Source organism: Chionomys nivalis, chromosome 14 (assembly GCF_950005125.1).
Source record: "Chionomys nivalis chromosome 14, mChiNiv1.1, whole genome shotgun sequence".
Lineage (NCBI taxonomy): Eukaryota > Metazoa > Chordata > Mammalia > Rodentia > Cricetidae > Chionomys > Chionomys nivalis.
Window position 1 is genome coordinate 4,311,417 of NC_080099.1, and position 21,629 is coordinate 4,333,045.

The window sequence follows — 21,629 nt, forward strand, 5'->3', positions numbered from 1 at the left end:
TCCTGCCCTCAGCTGCTGCAGCAGATCTAAAGGATGGTCCTGTCGCCATTTGCTGCGCTTGCCCTCTGACTCCAGAACACAGAGGAGCGTTGTAAATTTTTCATGAAGAGGTTTCAGTCTGTAAAACAGCAAACAGGAATAATGTTTTAAGTGCAATCATTGTCAAGTTTGAACATTGTAATTTATCAAGAGAGCAGTTTGTACTATATAATAAGTTTCATATATTAATACAATTTTTCATCTGATGTCAGGCTTCTGATTTATGAATAGCCCATGATCTAAGGTGATCATTGAATTATAATTCACGTAATAAGAAGCCAGGACTAAGACCCTGAGACTGCTACCCTGGATTAGCTTCCATGCCACCAAGCCAATTTACTAAACAACCGTGGGCTAAATGATACAGTTTTTCTAATTCAAAGAAGGCACTCGTTAATTAGATAAAGGCTAAAGCTCTCATTATTTTTAAATGATTTAAGAACGGGTAAAGATCTTACAGCTTATACGGCAGCTCTAATAGTTCTCTGCTTACTGCCTTGTAATAAGAGTATTAAAGACAGATGGGCCAGGCCGATTTAAACCAATTACAGTGTTTCATGTGCACCCGCAGCAATGACTATCTGTAGACATATCAGATGCTAACACTAGACGTGCTTCAGATGACTAAGGCAGCATTGATTCATGTAATCTGTGAATAATTTGTTTCTGCTAATTTCTGGAGAAAACCTTCTGGACTGTAGTCATTCTTGGAATGCTTTATTTTTCTCAGTATTAGGTACACTCAAACTTTCTGATTATCAAAAGGAAGAAAAAACATCTTTCTACTAATTCCTTCAATTAATCTCGACCTGTTAGGTACTAGACATTGGGCTGGATCTTAGCTCATGAAATGGTGTGCTACTGGTTATTTTGGTTCCTGGGATGCAAGTGAATAATATATTCTTGAGAAGCACTTGGGCAAATATTAGTTATTTTTTTAAAAAAACAAGTCGAATACATTTTTAAAAATCTTCATTTAGCTTCATGGTAGAATTGATTGAGTAATTTTCCATAATTTTGTTGTTTGATTGTGTTTACTTATATTTTGTGTAGATAGCAACTGCATTTTCTGATACCTGCACATGGAGTCATAAATTTCCTTGGTATTATCTTGGCTAACTAGCCATTCTTTTATCCTTTTCTCTACCTCCTACTTTGTTTTCTTGCAAACAAAAGATGTAGTGAAAAATTTTGGTTAAACGTCCAAGTCATGTTTTCTTTGGGCTTAAAGAATTCATTTCCACTCTCACATCCAAAGAACTTTCCCATAGGCCCCGCATATGCTCCTGGCTTCGGTTTGTTTTTGCCGGGTCCTTTTACCTCCTTCCACTGTGTGCTGTCCTGTTACTGTGGTGTTCTCACCTCGAGCTGATTTGTCTGCAGAAAACATCGACTCTATAATAGCCTCAGAATTGTCATTCTGCTTTAATATAGTTTGATGACGTCACCTCCATAAGTTGTTCCATGTAAACTAATAAAGCCTTTGAAAGAACAGAAGGTACCAGGATTTTAGTAGCTATTCCTCTGTACCTTTTGTGTTGTTGGTGACCCAGCTGTTCAGAAGGCTCACAGGTTTGCAGTGGACTCTTGGTTGTTGCCTCTGGTTTCGTCATTTTTCACTTTATTCATTAATATGGATTTCCCATGAATCTTTCAAAATTGTTGGGCACAAGCTAGCAGTAAAGGTAGGAATTCATTAAGGAAGACTAAGGTATACAAAGGACTTCACAACATTGTGTGTTTTCTCAGTGATGCCATTTCATCCTTAAAAAAAAAAAAAAACCAGCAACATGATATGCTATTAATGAATGGACCTAGAGAATAAGTTATTTGTTATAGTAACTCTTGAACTGTTTAATAAGTACTCAAGCAGTGTGGTGAAGTTTTATTGTGCTCCACAGTATACGCTTATGAAGTGTGGTACATAATAAAATAACAGCAATAACATCGATATTTCTGAGGTATCCATCAGGGCTGACCTGCAGCAACATATTTCATCTGGTTCATCTGCTATGAATGTTTGAAAGTTACAGCTGGAATTCCTAGGAACAATATTGTGTCTGTGACTTCTGCTTGTTTGCCATTGTAAGTGTTCTCACCCTTCAACTCTCAAACCGTCCCCATGACTACTCCTCAGTGCTGGTGTCAGGAGACAGATGGAAAAGAGAAGCGCTCGGCATGTTAGGCAGCAAGACCGCTTAAGCTACATGTTAACTCTGAGAAGGGTTGGGAAAGGACAGGTGATTTTTAGATAAATTCAGGGCTTATGTGTGCAAAGTTTAGGCATGTTTCACAAAGACAAAATCATTCATTACATCAAATTAAGATGGGTTTTTAAGAAACTAGGCTGACAGTTAAAGAGGAAGTGTCGAGTTGTGTGACAGAGCATTGTCTCAAGAATGCGGCTGTTCATGTCAGTGTGGACTGGCATTTGAACCTGCAAAAAGAAAAAATATTGCTCTGAAACATAGTCTGTTTGTGTGTGTCCCTCTTCTCCATCCAATTTTACGTACTGTGAATATGGGCTGCATGCCGTGCTTGTCTATGTCTTTCCCAGGAGACCCTCAGGTCTGGTTCTGAGGAAATGGGCAAGAGGCAGTTGTTTCCCTCAGTTATTAGTGGAGATACCCAGGATGTTTTCCAGTCAACAGCTTCCAAATAGTGTAGGACCAATAAAAACAAGAAAGAAGGGGTTTCTTCCAAGGTGGAGCTAAGATTTTTCAGTAATGTCTTCCTGTAACTGTTGTCTATTTTTTCTTCTTAAAAGAAACCATGCTACCTTAAATGCTTAAATGCTTTCATTTGCATGAAAGTCAGGTGCTTGTATTTGCTGGGAAGAATGCAATTATTATGTAACAAAAATATCATCCAGCATAAATTGTAACTAGGTTTCCACTAAACTGCAGAGGCGCAATGCTATTATTACTATTATTATTGCTGTTATTATTGCTTAATCAAAAGTTGAATCTTTAATTTCTGGAAAGCTCATATTGTCTATACATATGAGTATTTTTGCTAACAACTGTATTGCTGCTATAGAATACTTGAGCCATATTTCTGATTCATAGATAGCGATATGTTGGCTTTATGAATTGTCTTTTGTATACTGGAAGGGAGGCAATGATATTAATTAGTGGCAGTAACTTTTAAACATCATTTCATCCCAGCTCTCCACATCTATGTGACTGTAGTCATTGCTGCGTCCTTTATGAGATGGCAGCTATGGGAACAGTAATGCACGGATAGCTTGTCGGCCATGTTTCCTTTTGATTTTATAGATGACATTATTGTTATTAGCTTGACTTATACCATTTTATTCCTCAATTCTCTTACAGCTATCACTATAGATACGTACATATAAATATCCTGGAAGCATTTACCTTTCAGGATGTGCTTATGTCTCTTATGTCCACTAGTTCTTATATGTCTGAGAATTCTGGGCTTGGAAAAGCTGATTGGACCTCCAGCAAGTACTCTGATGTTAATCAGCCTAGTGTGCAAGACAGAAAAGCTGATAGTCTGAAATTGCACTTTAAACTAAGACAGACTGTCAGTCTTTAAAGTGGGGAATGGCCTGTTTATGTAATCAGATACTAAACCTGGGAGAAAGCTGACAGGCACACTTTGTTGTGTAAGCAGCAGCCTCCTGTGCTTTAGCTGACAGTGTGTAAATCTGTCCATGCAAAAATCTAAATGTTTAGTTTGCTCTTAGTTACTGTAATAATCTGCTTATTTCTGTCGGCACAGCAGTGACCTCACTGGGCAAAATTGCTACACATAGAGGCGCAGATAAGGGTCTGTTTGTGTCACTCAGTCATTCTTTGATTGGCAGGAAGATACAGAGGCATTCACTCAAGGTGTGCTTCAAGCTGAAGCAGTAGACAACATGTTTCAGGCAGGAATAGCTTTATTTAGCTTGGTTATCTTGTATCTTGAGTAAATGAATAGATTATATCGTATCTAATTATAATTCTAAGAATAAATATGCTATAATATCAGTAAGCTCTGACAATACTTATCCCAAGGCAATATTTTATTTAAACTTTTTCTGTTAGATATATAATTTCATATCTACAGCTATTTCATGGGCTTTTGTGTTCATTATATGATTTCTTTGTAATTTATAAAATAAGTTCATTTTTTAGTTCCTTACTGTGATTATGAATGACTTGATAAATGTGGATAACTATTCTTTATTTTAAATCTTATTCTTGAAGTTAAATTACTATTTTATATTCAAACATACATTTTTCATTCTACTGAGATAATATGAAGTTAGTGTTTTTATCCATGCATTCAGAGAGACTAGAGCAACTTCCCATGATATAAAAGAGTTTATTTTATTAATTACTAATGGGAATAGCCTTTCTTTTATATTCACTGGCTAAGTAGTACAGTTTTAGGGATTTTCTTTAAAATTTTTATAAGATTGTTTGGGCTGTTTTATATTCTTATTAAGATCTTCATTTTAGCCGGATAATTAGCTTCTTTGTTAACTATAAATAATGGTTGCACATACTATTACTTTTTTCATGTTTTTTTCATTTTACATACCAACCCCAGCTCCCCATCCCTTTCCTTGGCCTCCTCTCCCTCCTCCCCTCTTCCCATCCTCCATTCACTCATCAGAGTGGTAAAGCCTTCCTTGGGAAGTCAACAAGGTCTGGGATTCCAACTTTAGGCAGGACCATATTAAGGCTGAGCAAGGTATCCCTCCATAGGGAATGGGCTTCAAAAAGCAAGTTGATTATTTTAAGCAAGTAAGAAACTCCACTTCTCTGTGGCATTATTTTAGGATCACTAATACTGAGTTTATCCTGACCTTTCCAAGGGAAAACTACTTGTAGTGGGGAGTCGGGCTTGTTCTGGCTCTGTAGATGCCTGTGTCTTGAGATACTGCACTGCCTTAACACAGTGTCCAGATGTATCCTAAGAAGCCTGGCAACAGTGATTAAAGAAAAAAAATGTGTTAAATCTGAAATGCTGCCATTAACCTTTTGACATAAATATGTAATTGCATTTTAGCTATTTTGCTTGTAAAATTATAGTTGTCTTTATTTTGTTTGTCTGGCTGCCTAAATTCAAAACACACTTATATTGCACTCTATTAAAATTCTGATTTTGTTGCATAATGGTGGCCTTCATATGATCAATTTTAATTGGTTTTTTAACTATCAAATTCAAACTATCCAAATTTTCAAGTCAAGAGCTTTGAAAACATTGCGATAAGATTAATGCATAGATTCTAAAGGATTTTCTGTACAGCTTGTTTTCTGTTGCTATTTCTTGTCCACAATATTTATTAATCCCTAGTCAAATCTGTGCTAAAAGTTCACATTTGGTTGGGGACTGCTCTACACGGTATCCAGGTGGACCAGCAGTCTCGCTTTGGGTGCTCCCTAGGGGAGATCATCTCAGTCTTTCTTTACCTGTGCTTTCATTGACAATTCTTCTTCCACCTCTCCTGATTCTAAGGCATATATGTAGTGTTCCTTAGTTCTTCATATCACACTAGTTTTGAAGAATAATATATAGCAGTAATCGTTATAAACTTGTTATACAAAAAAAATGGTCTGGAGGTGCACAACACAAATTCCAGCTATTCTGTGAAGCAGTTTGCAGATGAGGATCTCTCTCTCTCTCTCTCTCTCTCTCTCTCTCTCTCTCTCTCTCTCTCTCTCTCTCTCGGAGGTGTGTGTGAACGCCCTCCTATGGGCGCCACTCTGTTGTAATATGAGCGGCAGGGCTGTGTCCCCAGCACCCAGCCGCCCACATGGCGAGCTTATGCCCCGAAATAATTACACGGAAACTGTATTCTTTTGAACACTGCCTGGCCCATTAGTTCCAGCCTCTTATTGGCTAGCTCTTACATATTGATCTAACCCATTTCTAATATTCTGTGTAGTACCACGAGCTGGCTTACCAGGAAAGATCTTAACCTGCGTCTGTCTGGAGTGGGCGAATCATGGCGACTCCTGACTCGGCTTCTTTCTCCCAGCATTCTGTTCTGTTTACTCCACCCACCTAAGGGCTGGTCTATAAATGGGCCAAGGCAGTTTCTTTATTAAATGAAAGTAACTCCTCCATCAGGAGACATCCATCCCACCGTTATCTTGTAACTGCATCCACACCAACACCCTTTTCTCTGTCTAGTTGCTAATTACTGATTTTATCTTAAAATTAAAAGAAAACCCCCCAACAGTTCATATTGTTACCATTTTTTAATTAAATATTTTTGAGGTGAGAGGATTAAAATTCAAGAAATTATTGTTTCTCAGGCAACAGCTCCTCTGGTTTATTGCCTATGCTTTTCTCCATTTTACTTGAGAGTTTCTAGTTTAACGATTGAGTACCTAGTTTGGGGAGTGACCTAGTGGTATTTTTTAACTACCTTTTCATATCTACACTAACTTGTGAGAATCTGAGAGGATAAGATGCTATAGGTACACCTGTTTGGCAGTTCACCTGGGCCTCACACATGCTTGATTTGTGTTCTCTGCTTAGATGCACCCACCCCTTATGTATTACTTTAGTAACTTGAAGAATGGAGATCTTCAAATTTCTGTTCCTAGATTTGAAGTGTTTTTGTTACAGAAAATGATTAGGTCACTGTGTGTGTGTGTTAGTGTAGGCACCCATGTGTGCATGGATGCACCCCAAAAGTAGTTGGGTTCTGCCAGTGTTTTGGATGACTTTTTTTTTTTTTCCAGGTCCAGTGTCTTAGAGCCTGGTGATAATCTTCATACGATTGACCACTAAGGGCCACATCCTCCAAAACCCTGAGCTTACTCTGAATATGCAGATTCTCATTTTAGTAAATAGCCTCTGGCTCTAGCTGTCAGCTTTTGCAGAAGTACAAGACATAGTACCCTGCTTGAGTGCCCAAACTCTGCTAAGGCCTGGGGCCAGGTACATGACCCTGTGCACAGAGGTCTGAGTCTCCTGCCACTCTCATTGCTCTTCCTACCCTACTTTTGAACTATAAGGAATTATCATTTCCTTATGTCTAATAATTTTTAGACTTTCAAATCTTTCAGTTCAGATATCAGTTTGATTATCTGCCTTATACTTTCCATGTCTGTAATTGAAAAACTCTTTTCTATTGTGAAGTTCATTTCGAGCCCTTCAGTGAAGTCCTTGCTTTAGCTTTCCCACTGGTTTCCTTATGCCCAGCATAGATTTATCTTGTCGCTTGTGTCCTTACAGTTGTCTTTGCTTATGCACTTAATTATATTGGATTGAAATTTAATTTAATATTTTGAATGCTGGAAGGCATACTATAAACGATAGTGTTATTCCACATGGTCTTTTTCTGGGGTGTTGAAGATTTGAAAGATTGGTATAAATGTTCTATATGCAGTATTTATAAAGAAATAACATTTCCAGATTTGATTTTGCAATTGACTGTTTTTGAAAATTGTTGTTTTTCTCCCATCTATGTCTGTTCTTTTTTTTTTTTTTTTGGTTTTTCGAGACAGGGTTTCTCTGTGGTTTTGGAGCCTGTCCTGGAACTAGCTCTTGTAGACCAGGCTGGTCTCGAACTCACAGAGATCTGCCTGCCTCTGCCTCCCAAGTGCTGGGATTAAAGGCGTGCGCCACCACCGCCCGGCTCTATGTCTGTTCTTAATCGTACTGTTAAAATCTGTTATCTAATGTGATTGCTTGCTGTGTTAAAATAGTGTCATCAAGCTGGAGTTGGTTGTTCATGCTTTAATCCAAGTAGCCTCCAAGCTGAAGCAGTGGAATCCTAGATTTAAAGCTATCTGTGTAACACAATGAGACTCTGGCATAACAAAAAAGTCATCTTGTACATTTATTCATTGAAATGCAAATGACCCAGTTCTCAGCATTCAACACATTTGGTCATATATAATGGGGAATACCTGTGGTCCTTGCTATAAACTTGCGGCTTGTAGAGGTTTGTTGATTAGGTAACCAAATGGATAAACTAGCCCAGCCTAATTCTCAGAGAGGACATTCTTTGGTAGGTTTTCTCCCAGATACTCTCCTGTGTGTACTGCATGCACATGTATTCTGTTTGGCTGGTCAGATCTGGGAAGGATAAGGCCACATTCAGTTCCTTGGAAAAATCATAATCACAGTTGTAAAAAGAAAATGCTGAAAATATAGGAAATAAAAGAAGAAAATGATTGATAATTAATGTTATTAATATCAAAGCCAAACTCCTACGGTGGTCATCACAGCTATTTAAATCTGACTTGTACACAACATGGTTTTATTTCTGCTGTTTCAGACTTAGCTCAAAGCAACCTCGATCCACAAAAACTTTCCTACCTATTTTATTCTTTGATACCTTTTCTGAACATCTCTTAAAACTTTCTCACAAAGTCCCCTCATAGTGTATTGGTTTGTTTTCTAATTGTTTCCCTGACTTCAGTATTGATCGCTAAGTTATAGGCTCCTTTGGTGACTGTACATGTTTTTCTTTATTTCTAGATTTATACATAGCATGTTTTATTTTTAGACATATAGTATGTCCTAATGTGTGCTCTTCTTTTGGTTGTTTGTGGCTACAAATTGAAGATTTTTATGTATGTGTTCTTGGTGGCCAGGCATTAAAAATTGGTCAGCTGTCATTTGGATGAGTGTATAAATAAGGATCAGAATGAATTTTATCATTTTAACTAAAATTATGTATTCCATTAGAATAATAACATATATTCGAGAAGCATTTATCTTTGATTCAATATTTGTAGCTGTGGTTTAAATTGTTTTATATAAACCCAATGTTTTCATAGCCAAGCAAAAGGCAAAAAGTTTTGTGTTCAAACTAGAGAATAGTACCACTCTGCCTTGTCTTCTTGTCTAGAACCTGACTTCTACCATTAGTTTGGACTGGGGGGAGGAGAAGAGGAGTGGGGATGGGGGAGGGGAGTGGGGGGAGGGGGCAATATGTGGGAGGAGGGGGAGGGAAATGGGAAACGGGGAGCAGTTGGAAATTTTAATTAAAGAATAAAAAAAAAAAAGAAAAAAAAAAAGAAAATGCTGGCACCTCTCGGCTCTTGTGCCTTTGATACAGTTGGAGGAGGTAGCTCTGCAAAGGCTGGAGCAGTCCGGGGTAGGTTTCACATCCACGCTCCTTTCCACCTGTCCTCACTCTGCTCTTGTGGTTCCGAGAAGGGCATATATTGAATCTTCTGTTCCAGCACTACAGCTTTGGTGCTGTTTGACCTTGCAGAGAGTCAGGTGATGTTGAGAGGACGCAGCCTGCCATCTAAGCCTGGTAGGCTCAGCACAGCTGCAGGCCAGGCCAGGCCAGGCTCAGTCTTCTTTATTAGAACCTAGCTGCCATGTCTTCTGCTGCCCTTGTGCCTGGAGAGACAATGTGAATAGTGTGTCAAAGGTCTTGATGGCCCCACAGCTCCAAACACTTAGCATCTGGCCCTTCCCCGAATTTATAACCTGACCTATGAGACTATCGTAAGGGAAATCCAGCTCAATTTTATCATGGTTTGTTTAGACCAAAAACTTGTGGTTTCTTTTTAGGAAACATCACAGAAATAAAGGTTTTTGAAAGATGAATGCAAATCACTTTGCAAACTGTTGTTGAGATCTTTGAGCATGGTCTTTAGAAATGATGCCTTCTGTAGGTTGTCAGTGCCAGAGGCAGCCTGGAATGTGAGTATGCTTAAAACGGAAAAGGAAAAATGCAAAAACATTTTTACTTTTTAAAACATGAATGATATGCTCAGAACTTTAAAATGACAGGCACCTGCATGGGTGAGATTAAATCTCGTTTCATACTAGTTAACAAGGATCTAGTCTGTTAATTAGGCTAATTATCACCTGTTCATGGCAAAATTGTACTCAAAACTCTTGGCTTAAGTAATGGGTTCCCTGGTGAACTGTGTAAAAGCCCTCACGGGAGGGCTTCCAACTCTACTGGAAGCCACACTGGTAGCTTCAGAGCTGGATTTAGTGATTGAAATCCTCCTGTCCTCCTGGTTTTAGCTTTTTTTGGCTTCTTAATCTATAAGTTATGCTCACGTGTTTTTGTTTATGTTTTGTGTGTGTGTTCTGCATTATGAAATGCTCAAAATCCAGCCTCATTGGTTAATCTAGATAACTATATTATATGGAACACATTTAATTTTATTCACCAGGACCTATGGACCTTCACAAATCTGAAGGGAGATGGCCAACAATGACCTAGGCTCTCTGTAAAGTGTCTGGTGTGTAAATGCAGTTGTTTCTTACTGCTGCTGCTCTTCATTTTCTCGTTCTCCTCTCCTTCCTCTTTCCTGCTTCTCCTCATCCTCTTCTCCCATCATTTTTCCCCCACTCAGTTGTTGTCTGAGCCAAAAGCATTAGTGTTTCACAGTGGTAGTGTCTTTAGATAGTGACTTTGTTACTACAGCAGAAATCCCTGCACTTCCTCATTTTGACCTGTCTTCTGGGTCACATTTTCAGTGTGAGATGCTGGAGGGCGCACTGATGTGGCTGTTGTTTCTCTGTGCCTTTAGCTGCTTTGTTTAGGAAAGGAGTGATTGCTCACTGCTCTGCAGAAATTTACATGGTAACCCTACTGGGCAAAGATTTTAATCATGTTCATTTCATCTCTCAGTATGTCATTATATCATTCTTAAATTATAGCCATTAAAAAAAAGAGCCTTTTATTCCAAAGAAAACTGCCTGTGCTTCAGTAGTGTTTGAACAACTTAGAAATTGTTGAAATATTTATTTATTCACTAGGCTATTTTTTGTAGTTCTGTATTGTGTTTATTTATAAAGAAGAATGTTGCTTGTTAGTTACCTTTTAGTACTTTAGTTCTAGAATGATTTTGAGGGGGTGAACACTTGAGTATCACAGTTTTGAAGGAGAGCGATTGCATAGCTTTTCATTACACTGGAATTTAGTGACTCCTCCTTAAACTCAGATGTGTCTCACTCAACTCTTCCTTTCTCTTGTGCTTCTAGTAAATGTGTGTGTGTGTCATTTGTTAGTTTGACTGGATTGCATCAAAGTGTCATGTAGAAGAAATAAGAATTATTGTTTGATTGTTTTATTAAATGATCAAATTATATATCAAATGAAAGTATAGGACATACTTTGGAAGAGGTAACTGTAGTCTGTTTGCTCCAGATTATTTTCTTTTGGTAATTGACAAAAGTTAGCTATGTAGTTGTGCTCATCCACCGCCCTCTTCCTTCCTTTCTTCAAGGTAGAGAGAAGCAGCGTCAAATTAGAGTGTCGTACAGTTTCTGCATGTGAGCTTCATTCGTAAGATTTTATGCCAATGGTGCATCTTTTAAAGTTATTTTTTAATAATTTATTTTATGCACGTGAGTGTTTTGCCAGCATGCTTGTATGTGAGCCATGTGTAAGCCTGGTGCTTGTGGAAGTCAAAGTCATCAGACTCCCTGGAGCTGCACTTACGGATTTTTATGAGCCTCCATGTTGGTCCTGAAAACTGAACCCAGGTTTTCTGCAAGAGCTACAAATGTTCTTAATCACTGAGCCATCCTCCCAGCCCTCTAACTTGTTTTAATGTAGGTATGACATTGAAATTTTTAAATCTATCTTGATAAGTAGAGCCAGAACTTACTCATTTTCATAGCATAATGATAGTCCAACTTATGATTAAGTCTAACCATCCCCTTAAGCCTGTTGAAACTTCAATAGATGAATTTATATTATATAACTTCATGTATACAAGTATGTCTTAGTTGTATCTGTCTGACTAGATTCTCCAGTATAAAAGTAGGGTTATAACAAGCTCAATATTAAATTAAGTGACAATTAATCATTACAAGATTATCCTGACTGAAACAGATTCAAAACTTCAGAAAAAATAGTGATAGCCTGCCTTATTTTTTCTTGCTTATTTGTTTGTTTTCAAGATAGTTTCTCACTGTGTAGCATTGGCTAGCCTGGCTGGATTCACTCTGTTGACCAGGCTGGCCTCGAATTTATAGAGATCCACCTGTCTCTGCCCCCCGAGTGTAGGGATTAAAGGTGTGCGACATCACCGCACAGCTAAAGTGATTCTCTTATCTGTTTTATTTTTGGTTTTTCGAGACAAGGTTTCTCAGTGCAGTCCTGGCTGTCATGGAACTCACTCTGTAGACCAGCCTGACCTAATTCAGAGATCCGCCTGCCTCTGCTTACTGAATGCCAGGAATAAAGGCATGTGCCATGGCCACCAGGCCTCTGAAGTGTTTTAAAGAGGTAGATAATAAAGCGAGCTTTACAGGACGCTTTTATCTTCATTTAGAAATGAGATTTGTGTACATTTCTATTAAGTTTCTAATAAGTACAGTCTACTAGTTTGAAATTAAACTTTTTAATGGCATTTAAAGTTTTAATCTGAAGAAGATGAATTTAAAATTTCCTTTTAGAATCCTGACTTTAGTAATTTAGAAAGCTATAAAAATAAATCAAAGTTCACATTTGGGTTTTGATATAACATTTCTCTTGTTTATCCATTCAGAACCAAGCAAATGCTCAAAAATTGTGTAAGGTCACAACACATGTAAAGGTTAGTCATATAACACATTTTGGCACAGTATTAATTCCTTAACTTTGTACAAGATGCATCCCAATGAGAAATTTTAGTTTTTGTTATATAGCTGATAATGAGGCTAGTTAGTATTCCCTCTTGAGATTAAGTGTTGAAATGTAGACTTTGCTCTTGGTTCAGCTAACACAAACCATACAAGAAGAAACCATTGGAACGGATCTGTGGGTACATGCCAACCTCTTCTCCTTACTGTGGTCTCTTAGTGTGACAGAGGACCAGAGCCTTCCCCTCTGTTTCAACAGGTAGCTAACACACAATTGTTAGTGGTAGGCCTCTTCTGTGCAGCAACACTGAACGAATGATTAGGAACCCTATTCCACTTCGGAATCCTTGTAAGTTTATACAGATGAACCCTTAATGGACTTTCAATTCACTGTTTCCCACTAGGGCAAGGGCTTAATTGCAGACAGTTTTAGCATTATGGGTTTCTTACCTAAGAACTTTAGAGTGCAGATGTGTGTGTCTTCACAGGGATTGCTAAAGGAGTCTATGTTTGAAATTACTTCCCTCAAAATTCCCATGACCCTCCTGCATTGTCTTTCTGCCTTGAGAGGGTGAAGCAGATGCAATCCCTTTGTCTTCTGTGCTCATGTAATTCCGTCTTCGAGGTTGGACCTGTTTGTGAAGACCTTTTACTCACCTTCATCCTTCTTTCTACTAAGTACTAACCTTCATCATGAGTTTTTCCAAGTTGAATCTCTCTTTAAATTATGTTACAAAATATGTCTTCTGTAATCCTGCATAGCAAAGCACCCATGCCTCAGTCTGCCCCTCCAAGTCACTGGGCTGTGTCCTTGCTCCGGTGTCCAGTGGGGTTTGACGGGCAGCAGGCTGCTGCGTGTTGTCCCTTCGGGGCTCTGTCACACCTTTTCCCAGTTCAGGAGTTCTCTTCTGCACTTCCTGCTTCCTGCATTCCTCCTCAAGCATCTCTTCCCTGTTTTCACCCGTCTTTCTGTGTATGAGTGATGTGCCCCCTCCAATCTGCCCTGTCCGTTGCTTGCCCTTCATTTTAATCTCTAGTGGCTTTTTACTTTTGTGAATGTTTTTTCTCCCTTATCACCATCAGCAGATTTTCTTGACACCCAAATCTTCCTCTTTTTCTGATCTCTATGTACTCTGCAGAGCAATGTTCATAGACTGCAGGATGCCATGTCTTTCCAAGAGGCTTCTGGATGCACCCTGTGGTCCTTCAGTTTCAGGTCTTGCTGCAGAGTGGTTTCTGCTCTCCTGCTCGTGCTTCCTCGGGGCTCCCAAGGCTCCATGACGAGCAAGGGTCCTTCCATGGCTACAGTTCTCCTTGACATTAGACTGACTTGAAACAAGGGATCCTGGGAAATGTGACACAGAATTCATGTCATTGTAGGTGACAGAAGGCTTGCAAACAGGCCCCAGTCTTTGGAAGTGCACCCTGCGCTGGCGATGTGTCCACGCTTTCCTTTGCCCATGACGGAACTTCCTTATCTCCATAAAAAGGATGTAGAATGCAGTGTCCAGAGAGTCCCGTGGTGGTTTGAGTTCCCTTTCTTTTCTTTAATCTGGCTTTTGTCCTTTCTCGACATGCACTGAGCTTTAGTCTAACATTTTTATTACGTATGAATAATAGACAGTGCACATCGAGGTTGTGTAGATGTAATTTTGTTAAATGCACATCGTGGTAGATTTAAAACTGAGGGATTTATTTTGTCATTCATAAACTTGTAATACAGTCTGGAGAAACTATTTGTTAAAGATAGCATCTACTTAACCTCCTTATTTATTTCTTGTAAGAGAAGGTTAGTTCCACAATAAATACATGGAGAAATAAGTAGATAGGGAAATTTATCTTAGAAATAAGATCCCTGTCATGGTTTTGAAATACTAAATGCGTGAAGACCCGTCAAAGAGATATACGGACATGATATTTTTTGCAGTGCATTTCAAGGTATTTAGTTATATATGTCATTCTCTAGTAAGAGTCAGCAGTGATCAAATGATACAGTGATTTCAAAGTCAGCCTGTGTTCACTGTGCAGACAGTGGCTCCTCACATGTGGAGCAGGGAGAAGGAAACTGGCAGTTTGCTCTTAACGAATGAAGCCCTTCAGACACGCTATGCCATTACTTAAAGATTCGTTTGTTTCTTACATATTTTACATGTATAGCATTGCTTTGTAAATATATGTAGTAAAGGAAAGCTGTTGATTTATGACTGGATTCCCAGCATTTATGGGTCTTCATTGATTTGTTAAAGTGATCTACACCTAAGATCAAATTGGAAGGGTCAGTTCTTTATTGTTTAAGATTCTTTGCTTCTTCTGACAAAACTGTAGGAATTGAAATCATGGCTAATGACTGTGTGAAAGTATGCCTTTTCTCTGGCCCTGTACTGATATTGTAAAACATAGCCATTAGTTTCTCTGTTTTTCTCCAGTCTTCCTTGGTCTCTGTTTTCTGGTATAATGCTTTCAGCTTTCTAAAATTGTGTAATTTTAATTTTTACTCTTAAGAAACATGTTCTCTTATATGATTGTTCATTGTCCTGAATTGATTTGTTGAACACAATTGTTCTCAGTGATACTTAAGACTTAATTTCATCAGAAATAGGAAGTAAATTTTAGTGATGAATTCATAACTGCAAGTGGAACAGGGTAGAAGAGGTATGGGTTTGCTCACGGTTCTCCGTCTTTACCTCTTACTGGAAGATTTAAAACTGAAGGAGAAACTTGAAATATTTTCTTAAAGATATATTGGATTCTTGTTTTTCAATTTGTTTTTGTACAGGAGAAAATTGTGTTTTTTCTTTCTCAGTCTCATTTTAGAACAATATGTAGTTGTAATGCTTAATTTTGTTTATCATCTAAGTTCTTCGCAGGCCTGACCTTGCTTCACTACTGAGATCAGAGGAGATAGAATGTGTTTGGGCTAGTGTGGCTGCAGACTTGTTTTTGTCAAAGAAAACTTTTTTATGTACCCATGTCACCAACCCAGAGGGACTTTTCAATCAGTAGCCATTTTGGGGGGAGTGGGGGGTCTCCTATCATCCCCAAGGAGCATGGTGATGCATGGCTCCAGGCTGCTCTCAGGAGTCGCTGCTGGAACCGCACAGCCGCCCTCCTGGCAGACAGCAGAGCTTGTCTGAGTGCTTGAGTATGGATAGCATTTCATTTAGCCTTTGCTCTGACAGCCCATGCCCTGGATAAGTGGTGTAGGCCTGTACAGGTGAAATCTATTCTCACTTTTGCCTCAGGGGTGACTGGACTGTAACAGAATTTTTCAAACCCGTTGGGCCCAACCGCAAAGCAGAGAATAAATGGCTGAAGTGCCAGGCCTCGACAGAAAAATCAATGCCTGGTTATACAGACATGACAGAGCCAGCCTGCAGTTCCCTTTGCAGAGGCTGTGTGCACCGCACTTGAGGGTTACCACATACGGTATCTGGACTCATCGATGTGAGTGTGCGGCTCAAATTTACGTTGTTTTCTCTCCTTCATGCAGGAAATTTACATGCCACTTATGTGATAGAAGTTTCACAGAGAAGTGGGCCTTGAACAACCACATGAAACTCCACACAGGAGAAAAGCCTTTCAAGTGCACCTGGCCCACATGTCACTACTCATTCCTCACAGCCTCGGCGATGAAAGACCACTACAGGACGCACACAGGTGTGCCACACCCCTTGTAAATCAGGGATTGGGCAGGGAGGGCTACATGTGCATTGGCGTTCTTGATAGCAGCCCGTGTTAAATGTGACTTCCTTGCAGAGGTCATGGTAATTGCATCTGAAATTAAGGTAGTGGTAATTGCATAGGAAATGGTTTGCATTCTTTCCTCCGCAGTTGGTCAGAGTGTCTTTAATGTGACAATTTAGTGTAAGTTTTGTATGTGTGCATGTCTTCACGCAGTTCAGGTTTAGATCTGACAGCTCATTTCTAATGTTTGTGTTCAAAGTCAGTTTCTTAGCCGTGACCTTCATCACTGGCATATTATGTTTTTTAAAGGAACTGGTCTTCTGTTTCATTGTAGATATAAACTAAATCCCTAATGTTTAAACACACTGAATCTTAGTTTTATGTACCCTTCCCTAACTATGGGCAGTGTAATATCTCCTTTAAGAAAGAATCATGTCACACCCTAGAGTTCTTAAAATGCAGAGGCTAATCAGAATTGAATTACTAGATGTCTTCAGAAAGCTGTTTTTAGAAGCTCATGTTCACATAAAGTTTTCACGTTAATAATAACCACATGTAATGTAACTTAGCCATCTTGAGATTCATTGGAGTATGGTCTGAGGTTACATATCCCATCATGCCCTATGGCCAGGTGCTTAGTTTGTGACAAACTTTTGATAGTCTTCGTACAGTGGGCCCAGTACTCATGGTGTCTCTTGTGTGAGTGCTCACCCCCATCACTATCGGACACCATCAACTACTTAGTTTTTGTGGCCTGCTTTCTCTTTGCCCTACTCAGAATAGATTCCCTGTAGGAGAAGAAGAATAAATTTTAATCAGCATTCAGAAATGTTCTTCTGATTGTTGTGAATCCTGTATTATTGTTAGAAATTATAGGTTGAAAGTTCTCCTGAAGCAGTCTGTGGGAAGCCCAGGCCTCCTTAGCTTCCTTGACAAGGGTGTTGACGATTTAAGGTCTCCAGCCTGCCCTGAGAGATCACTTATATCGAACAGCAGATGAAAAGCCAGTGCAGATGTAATTTATCGTCGGCGTTTCCTTCTAAAGAATAATTGTGGAGACTTGGCTGGATCAATACTATGGATTTTTGTTGTTAGGTCTTGTAGTCTGCACCATAATGAGAGATAGGGGACAGTGGCTGTTTTCTATTAGAAAATAAAGGATTGCTTCCATGGCTTTCCATGTTTGAATACAAAATGGCACATTTGAAACTATTTCAGGTTATTATTAAAAGAAGTCTTCCATTAAATCTCTGTTATCATTTAAATATGACATGTAAAAAGAACCCCTTCTTGGTTGGGTAAAATATCTTATTGAGAAATTCCTTAATTTCTTTTCTCAAAAAAATACTCTTGGCCCACTGTTCATCAGTTACCTCCCTCCACTTTTCCCTCTTAAAAAAAAGCAAGTAAAAATTGAATTTGAAAACAAATCAAGCCACCAAGGTAAATATGACATACAACACACCTGAGACTACCACCTTAGATAAAATCCACACATGGGAAAAATCAAGGTCACTAATGTATCTAGAATGAAATCATCTGGAAAATGAATAATTTCACCTTTTCATGTGTGTATACCATAAATTAGGAAAGGGAGTAAACTTTATTATGTGCAGCATGAACACATGGAGAGAATGGTAAATTCTGTATTTTCTCCTGTGTTTATTAACACATTTATTTTGTAAAAGAGAAACAGGTCACAAAGGTTTCATAGATGGAAGAATGGTAGCATGCTTGTCTAGAATGGGGGATGCTCTCTGCTCACGAGCCATTGCCCTTCCCCTTCATAGCATGCATGTGCATGTGTGCACATGGCAAACCACATTTCTCCACTGTAGTCCTCATGCCTCTGTGCATGTGTGAGAACAGCTGTTCTCTGCCCGCACACGCAAAACTGCCTGCAGAACTGGGGAGAGCACATTGGAGAGAATTGTTTTGCCACCACATTTTAAGAATGCTAATATTTAGAAACAAATTGGTATTTTAGTTTAAAAAGGGCCACTTCAGTGTTATTTAGTTGATAACACAGCTAGTTAAAAAGATTTATATTTTAAATTGATTAAATAATTAGATGAGTGATTATAATTAAACTTTACTCTTCACAGCCCATCTACTCTATCTTTTCTATATTGGTTAAGGGCTTCTTCATGTTTTTCCTTTAAGTTAGGAAAACTAGAAACACTCTTAAGTGAAGGGTTACTCTTTTTATTGCTACAGCTATTTTCCTTTGTTTTGTTATTTTAACCTTAGAAATACAGTCACTGTTTGCAAATGGATTGCCAACTAAATTTTTTGTGAAACCCCAAATATGGAGTAAAGCAGGCCTATTATGGGAAACTTGTCACTTTAAAGTCTGAGAGACTAAAGTCAATAAAGATGGATACAAATGATTTACTTTATTCCTGGAAAAGTCTTTTATAATTTCATTAATTTCTCCAAAGTCTGCATTTGTATTGTTTTGCCTTCCTTGTGAGTCTTATGGGATGAATTGTCTAGCTAGCCAGCACTGGCTGGCCAAATTGCTACAGTGGAATGATATATAGTACTTATAGACTATAGGTCAAGAAAGTAGCATGTGTAAAATGCTCAGAAAATAGTCGTTTGCACAGTTAGCCAGCCCACATCTGCTAAATACTCCTTTGATTCTGCAGAAGTTTCCAGGCCAGGGCTATCACTGGAAGATGGGGTAGGAATTGTTAGAGGTGATTTTTACCAATCCTTGGACTCCTTTTTATGCCATAAAATTAGGAAACACAAACACCATTGAGTATCTCCTGGTAGTGTGAGTTTGATTTCCTTTAGATCCCCAGTCTATTCAAAGAAACCATTTAATTCAAATTATTAAGTATAAGGTGATTAAAGAAGATCCTGATGGAATCAGGTAAAACCAATTCAATGTTCCTAGGTTATTAAAAAATTCAATATATTTTATTTAAACAGAGTTATATATACTGTATATTAACTATTCCAAGCAATCTTTACTCAGCTCAGAAAGGCCAGATGTATGGGAATTGTAAAAAATCAGGATATGCATAAAAACTGTTGAAGTGCATAAAGCAGCCCCATCTGGAAGACATCTACCAGAAATGAAGTTGTACAAAACCATTCCATTGATAATAAAGCTAATTTTTATGGGTCTGACAAGTATGTAATTATGTTCAGTGGTGCTTTTCAGATTTTATCACAGTCAATAAACCGCAGTGGTAATTTCATTCCCATTTGACATATTTACATGGAAACATTTGATTGGAGGAATTAGTAACCCTGAAAGCCTTGATAGATATGTTTTAATGATCTGTGACCTCCACAGTCCCTCATCTGTTTATTGTTGCAACAGGCGAGAAGTCGTTTCTCTGTGACCTCTGCGGCTTTGCCGGTGGGACCCGGCACGCCCTCACCAAACACCGCCGGCAGCACACAGGTCAGTACTGAGTCTGCTCCTGGCTTCTCTCTGCAGACACAAGGCAAGGTGTTCGATACCCAAGCACCATTAGCCTCATGACTTGCTTCCTCTTTATTCTAGGATTTTGCAAATGAAAATGTCTGTAGGTATCACATACAAACACAGGGTATGTAGAAGTTAGATTCTCTCTTGTTATCTGCATAAAAGGATATACAAATGACTACCTGTGTATTTATGGCTTCAGATATCCTCATGAGCTTCATCTTAAGTGGGTAAAAGCAATCAAGTTACCCAAGACCAGATATTTGAGGCTATTTGATATCTGTCCGCAAAACTGTGTCTTAGCCGTCTGCTTGTGTCCCGGAGAGCTCACGTCGGGCCCTCTCCTACTGCCCTACCCATTGCCCACTTGCTCATTCCCTCTGTCTGTCTGCCTGCCCCTGTATTTATCAGTCAGCCTGTAGGTCAGTGTGATGGGGACTTTGTGCTGTCGCAGTTATTCTCTTGGTTAAGACACAACAGGAGAGATAAACGTGGACATGGAGGATAGCCTGGCCATGATACTCCTTCCCCATGATTCCGGAAGGGAAAGTGGTCTCACAGATAGTCATTCTGATAAGTCTAAATAATATGTGTATAGGGCAGTACTGTCTCAGGACAGTTTTCCTTTGTAGTATCAGCAGAACCACATTTTTCTGCCACCAAGACTTTACTAAGTTCATATGGTAGCCAAGCTGTAGCTGAATTTGATGTTTTCCCTGGTGGACCATGAGGACCTTTGATTTTGACAGTCCTGTGGTGGGAAAATCCTAGGCTCACCTCTTACTGAGCAGAGAGCCCTCTGAGGGTGTGGCCCCTGGATGAACTCCATCTGTGCTCCAGCAGATGGCCTCATACCGCGCACACCTCAGCATCTCTAACTGGAGTTAGGAGGTTATTTTAAAAAACAAAAGACATAAAGTTGGAAGAAGACATGTTGGGGTGCTGTGTGGGAATCAGGGCGAAGCCAAGAGTATATACAACCCTGCCTCTCATTATGTGAATGAAATTCTTGGGAACAAAGAAGAGAATTTAAGTACATTACTTATAACCATTTGGATTCTTGAAATGCCATGCTATACAGATACAGGCAGCTTCATTCCTCAATATAATATTTCCAGGATCAATGGAAATGAATCCTACTCTTTGCTCTTTGCTTTTAAATCTTGAGTTTATCAGGATCAAATTTCTGTAGGGATAAAAGCCATTAAGATGAGGGTAAATTTTTGATTTTTAGCTGGTTGAAAACACATGTCCATTCATTGTAAAATTCCTATGTAAGGATTCTCTGTAAGGTAGACTGTGTGCATGCCAGCTGGTTTCGTATGGCAAATGGAGAGAGAGTTGAATATTTGTGCAGAAACCATGCAGCTATAAGATTTTTTTGTCCACGTTTTCAGCTTATTGATAACTCAAAGTTTTGATTTACATGGCATTTTTGCCTTCCTGTGCCATCCCGTGTGGCTCCAGGGGAGAACAGGCCCCTTGTGCCACCCCTCCAGTGGTAGTCTCCCCTTTGCCCTGCAGTGGAGGCAGTAATGCTGCGATCACAGACGTCCAGGTGATGGATCGATCAGGAAGCCTGCTCGAGCTGGCACAACTTTATATTTTATGTCAGGTCCAGAGGCTCCTTATTACTTTGCTATTAACTTTCTACCATATAGGACAATGTCTCAGAGACAGAGGTATCTGTCTTTCTGGCAGTTATCTGCCTCTGTGGCACAAATCAAACATGATTCTTTAATACCAAAGTCAGTTCTTAAAAGACTTGGTCCCCACAAACCGCTCAGTCCAACTCAGTCTAGGCACTTAGCTTTTATGTCGGACTTAAAATGTTTAAGCAACACACACTTTTTTCTCCAGGGCTAGACCTGATGGTACATTTGAAATCTGTATTTCTTTGATGTGTCTGTCTTTGGCATGGTTTACCTTTTTACCA

The 21,629-nt window shown here is 39.1% G+C and overlaps 1 protein-coding gene across 2 annotated transcripts in view; it reads left to right on the forward strand.

Annotated features, from left to right (window-relative positions):
* The window catches only part of Znf407 (zinc finger protein 407), a 361,311-nt gene that overhangs the window by 196,537 nt on the left and 143,145 nt on the right, over positions 1-21,629 (forward strand). For both annotated transcript variants that reach the window (XM_057788496.1, XM_057788497.1), the window contains exons 5-6: positions 16,055-16,221; positions 19,586-19,669. In XM_057788496.1, coding sequence (XP_057644479.1) covers positions 16,055-16,221; positions 19,586-19,669 — 251 coding nt within the window. The remainder of the gene's footprint in view (positions 1-16,054; positions 16,222-19,585; positions 19,670-21,629) is intronic.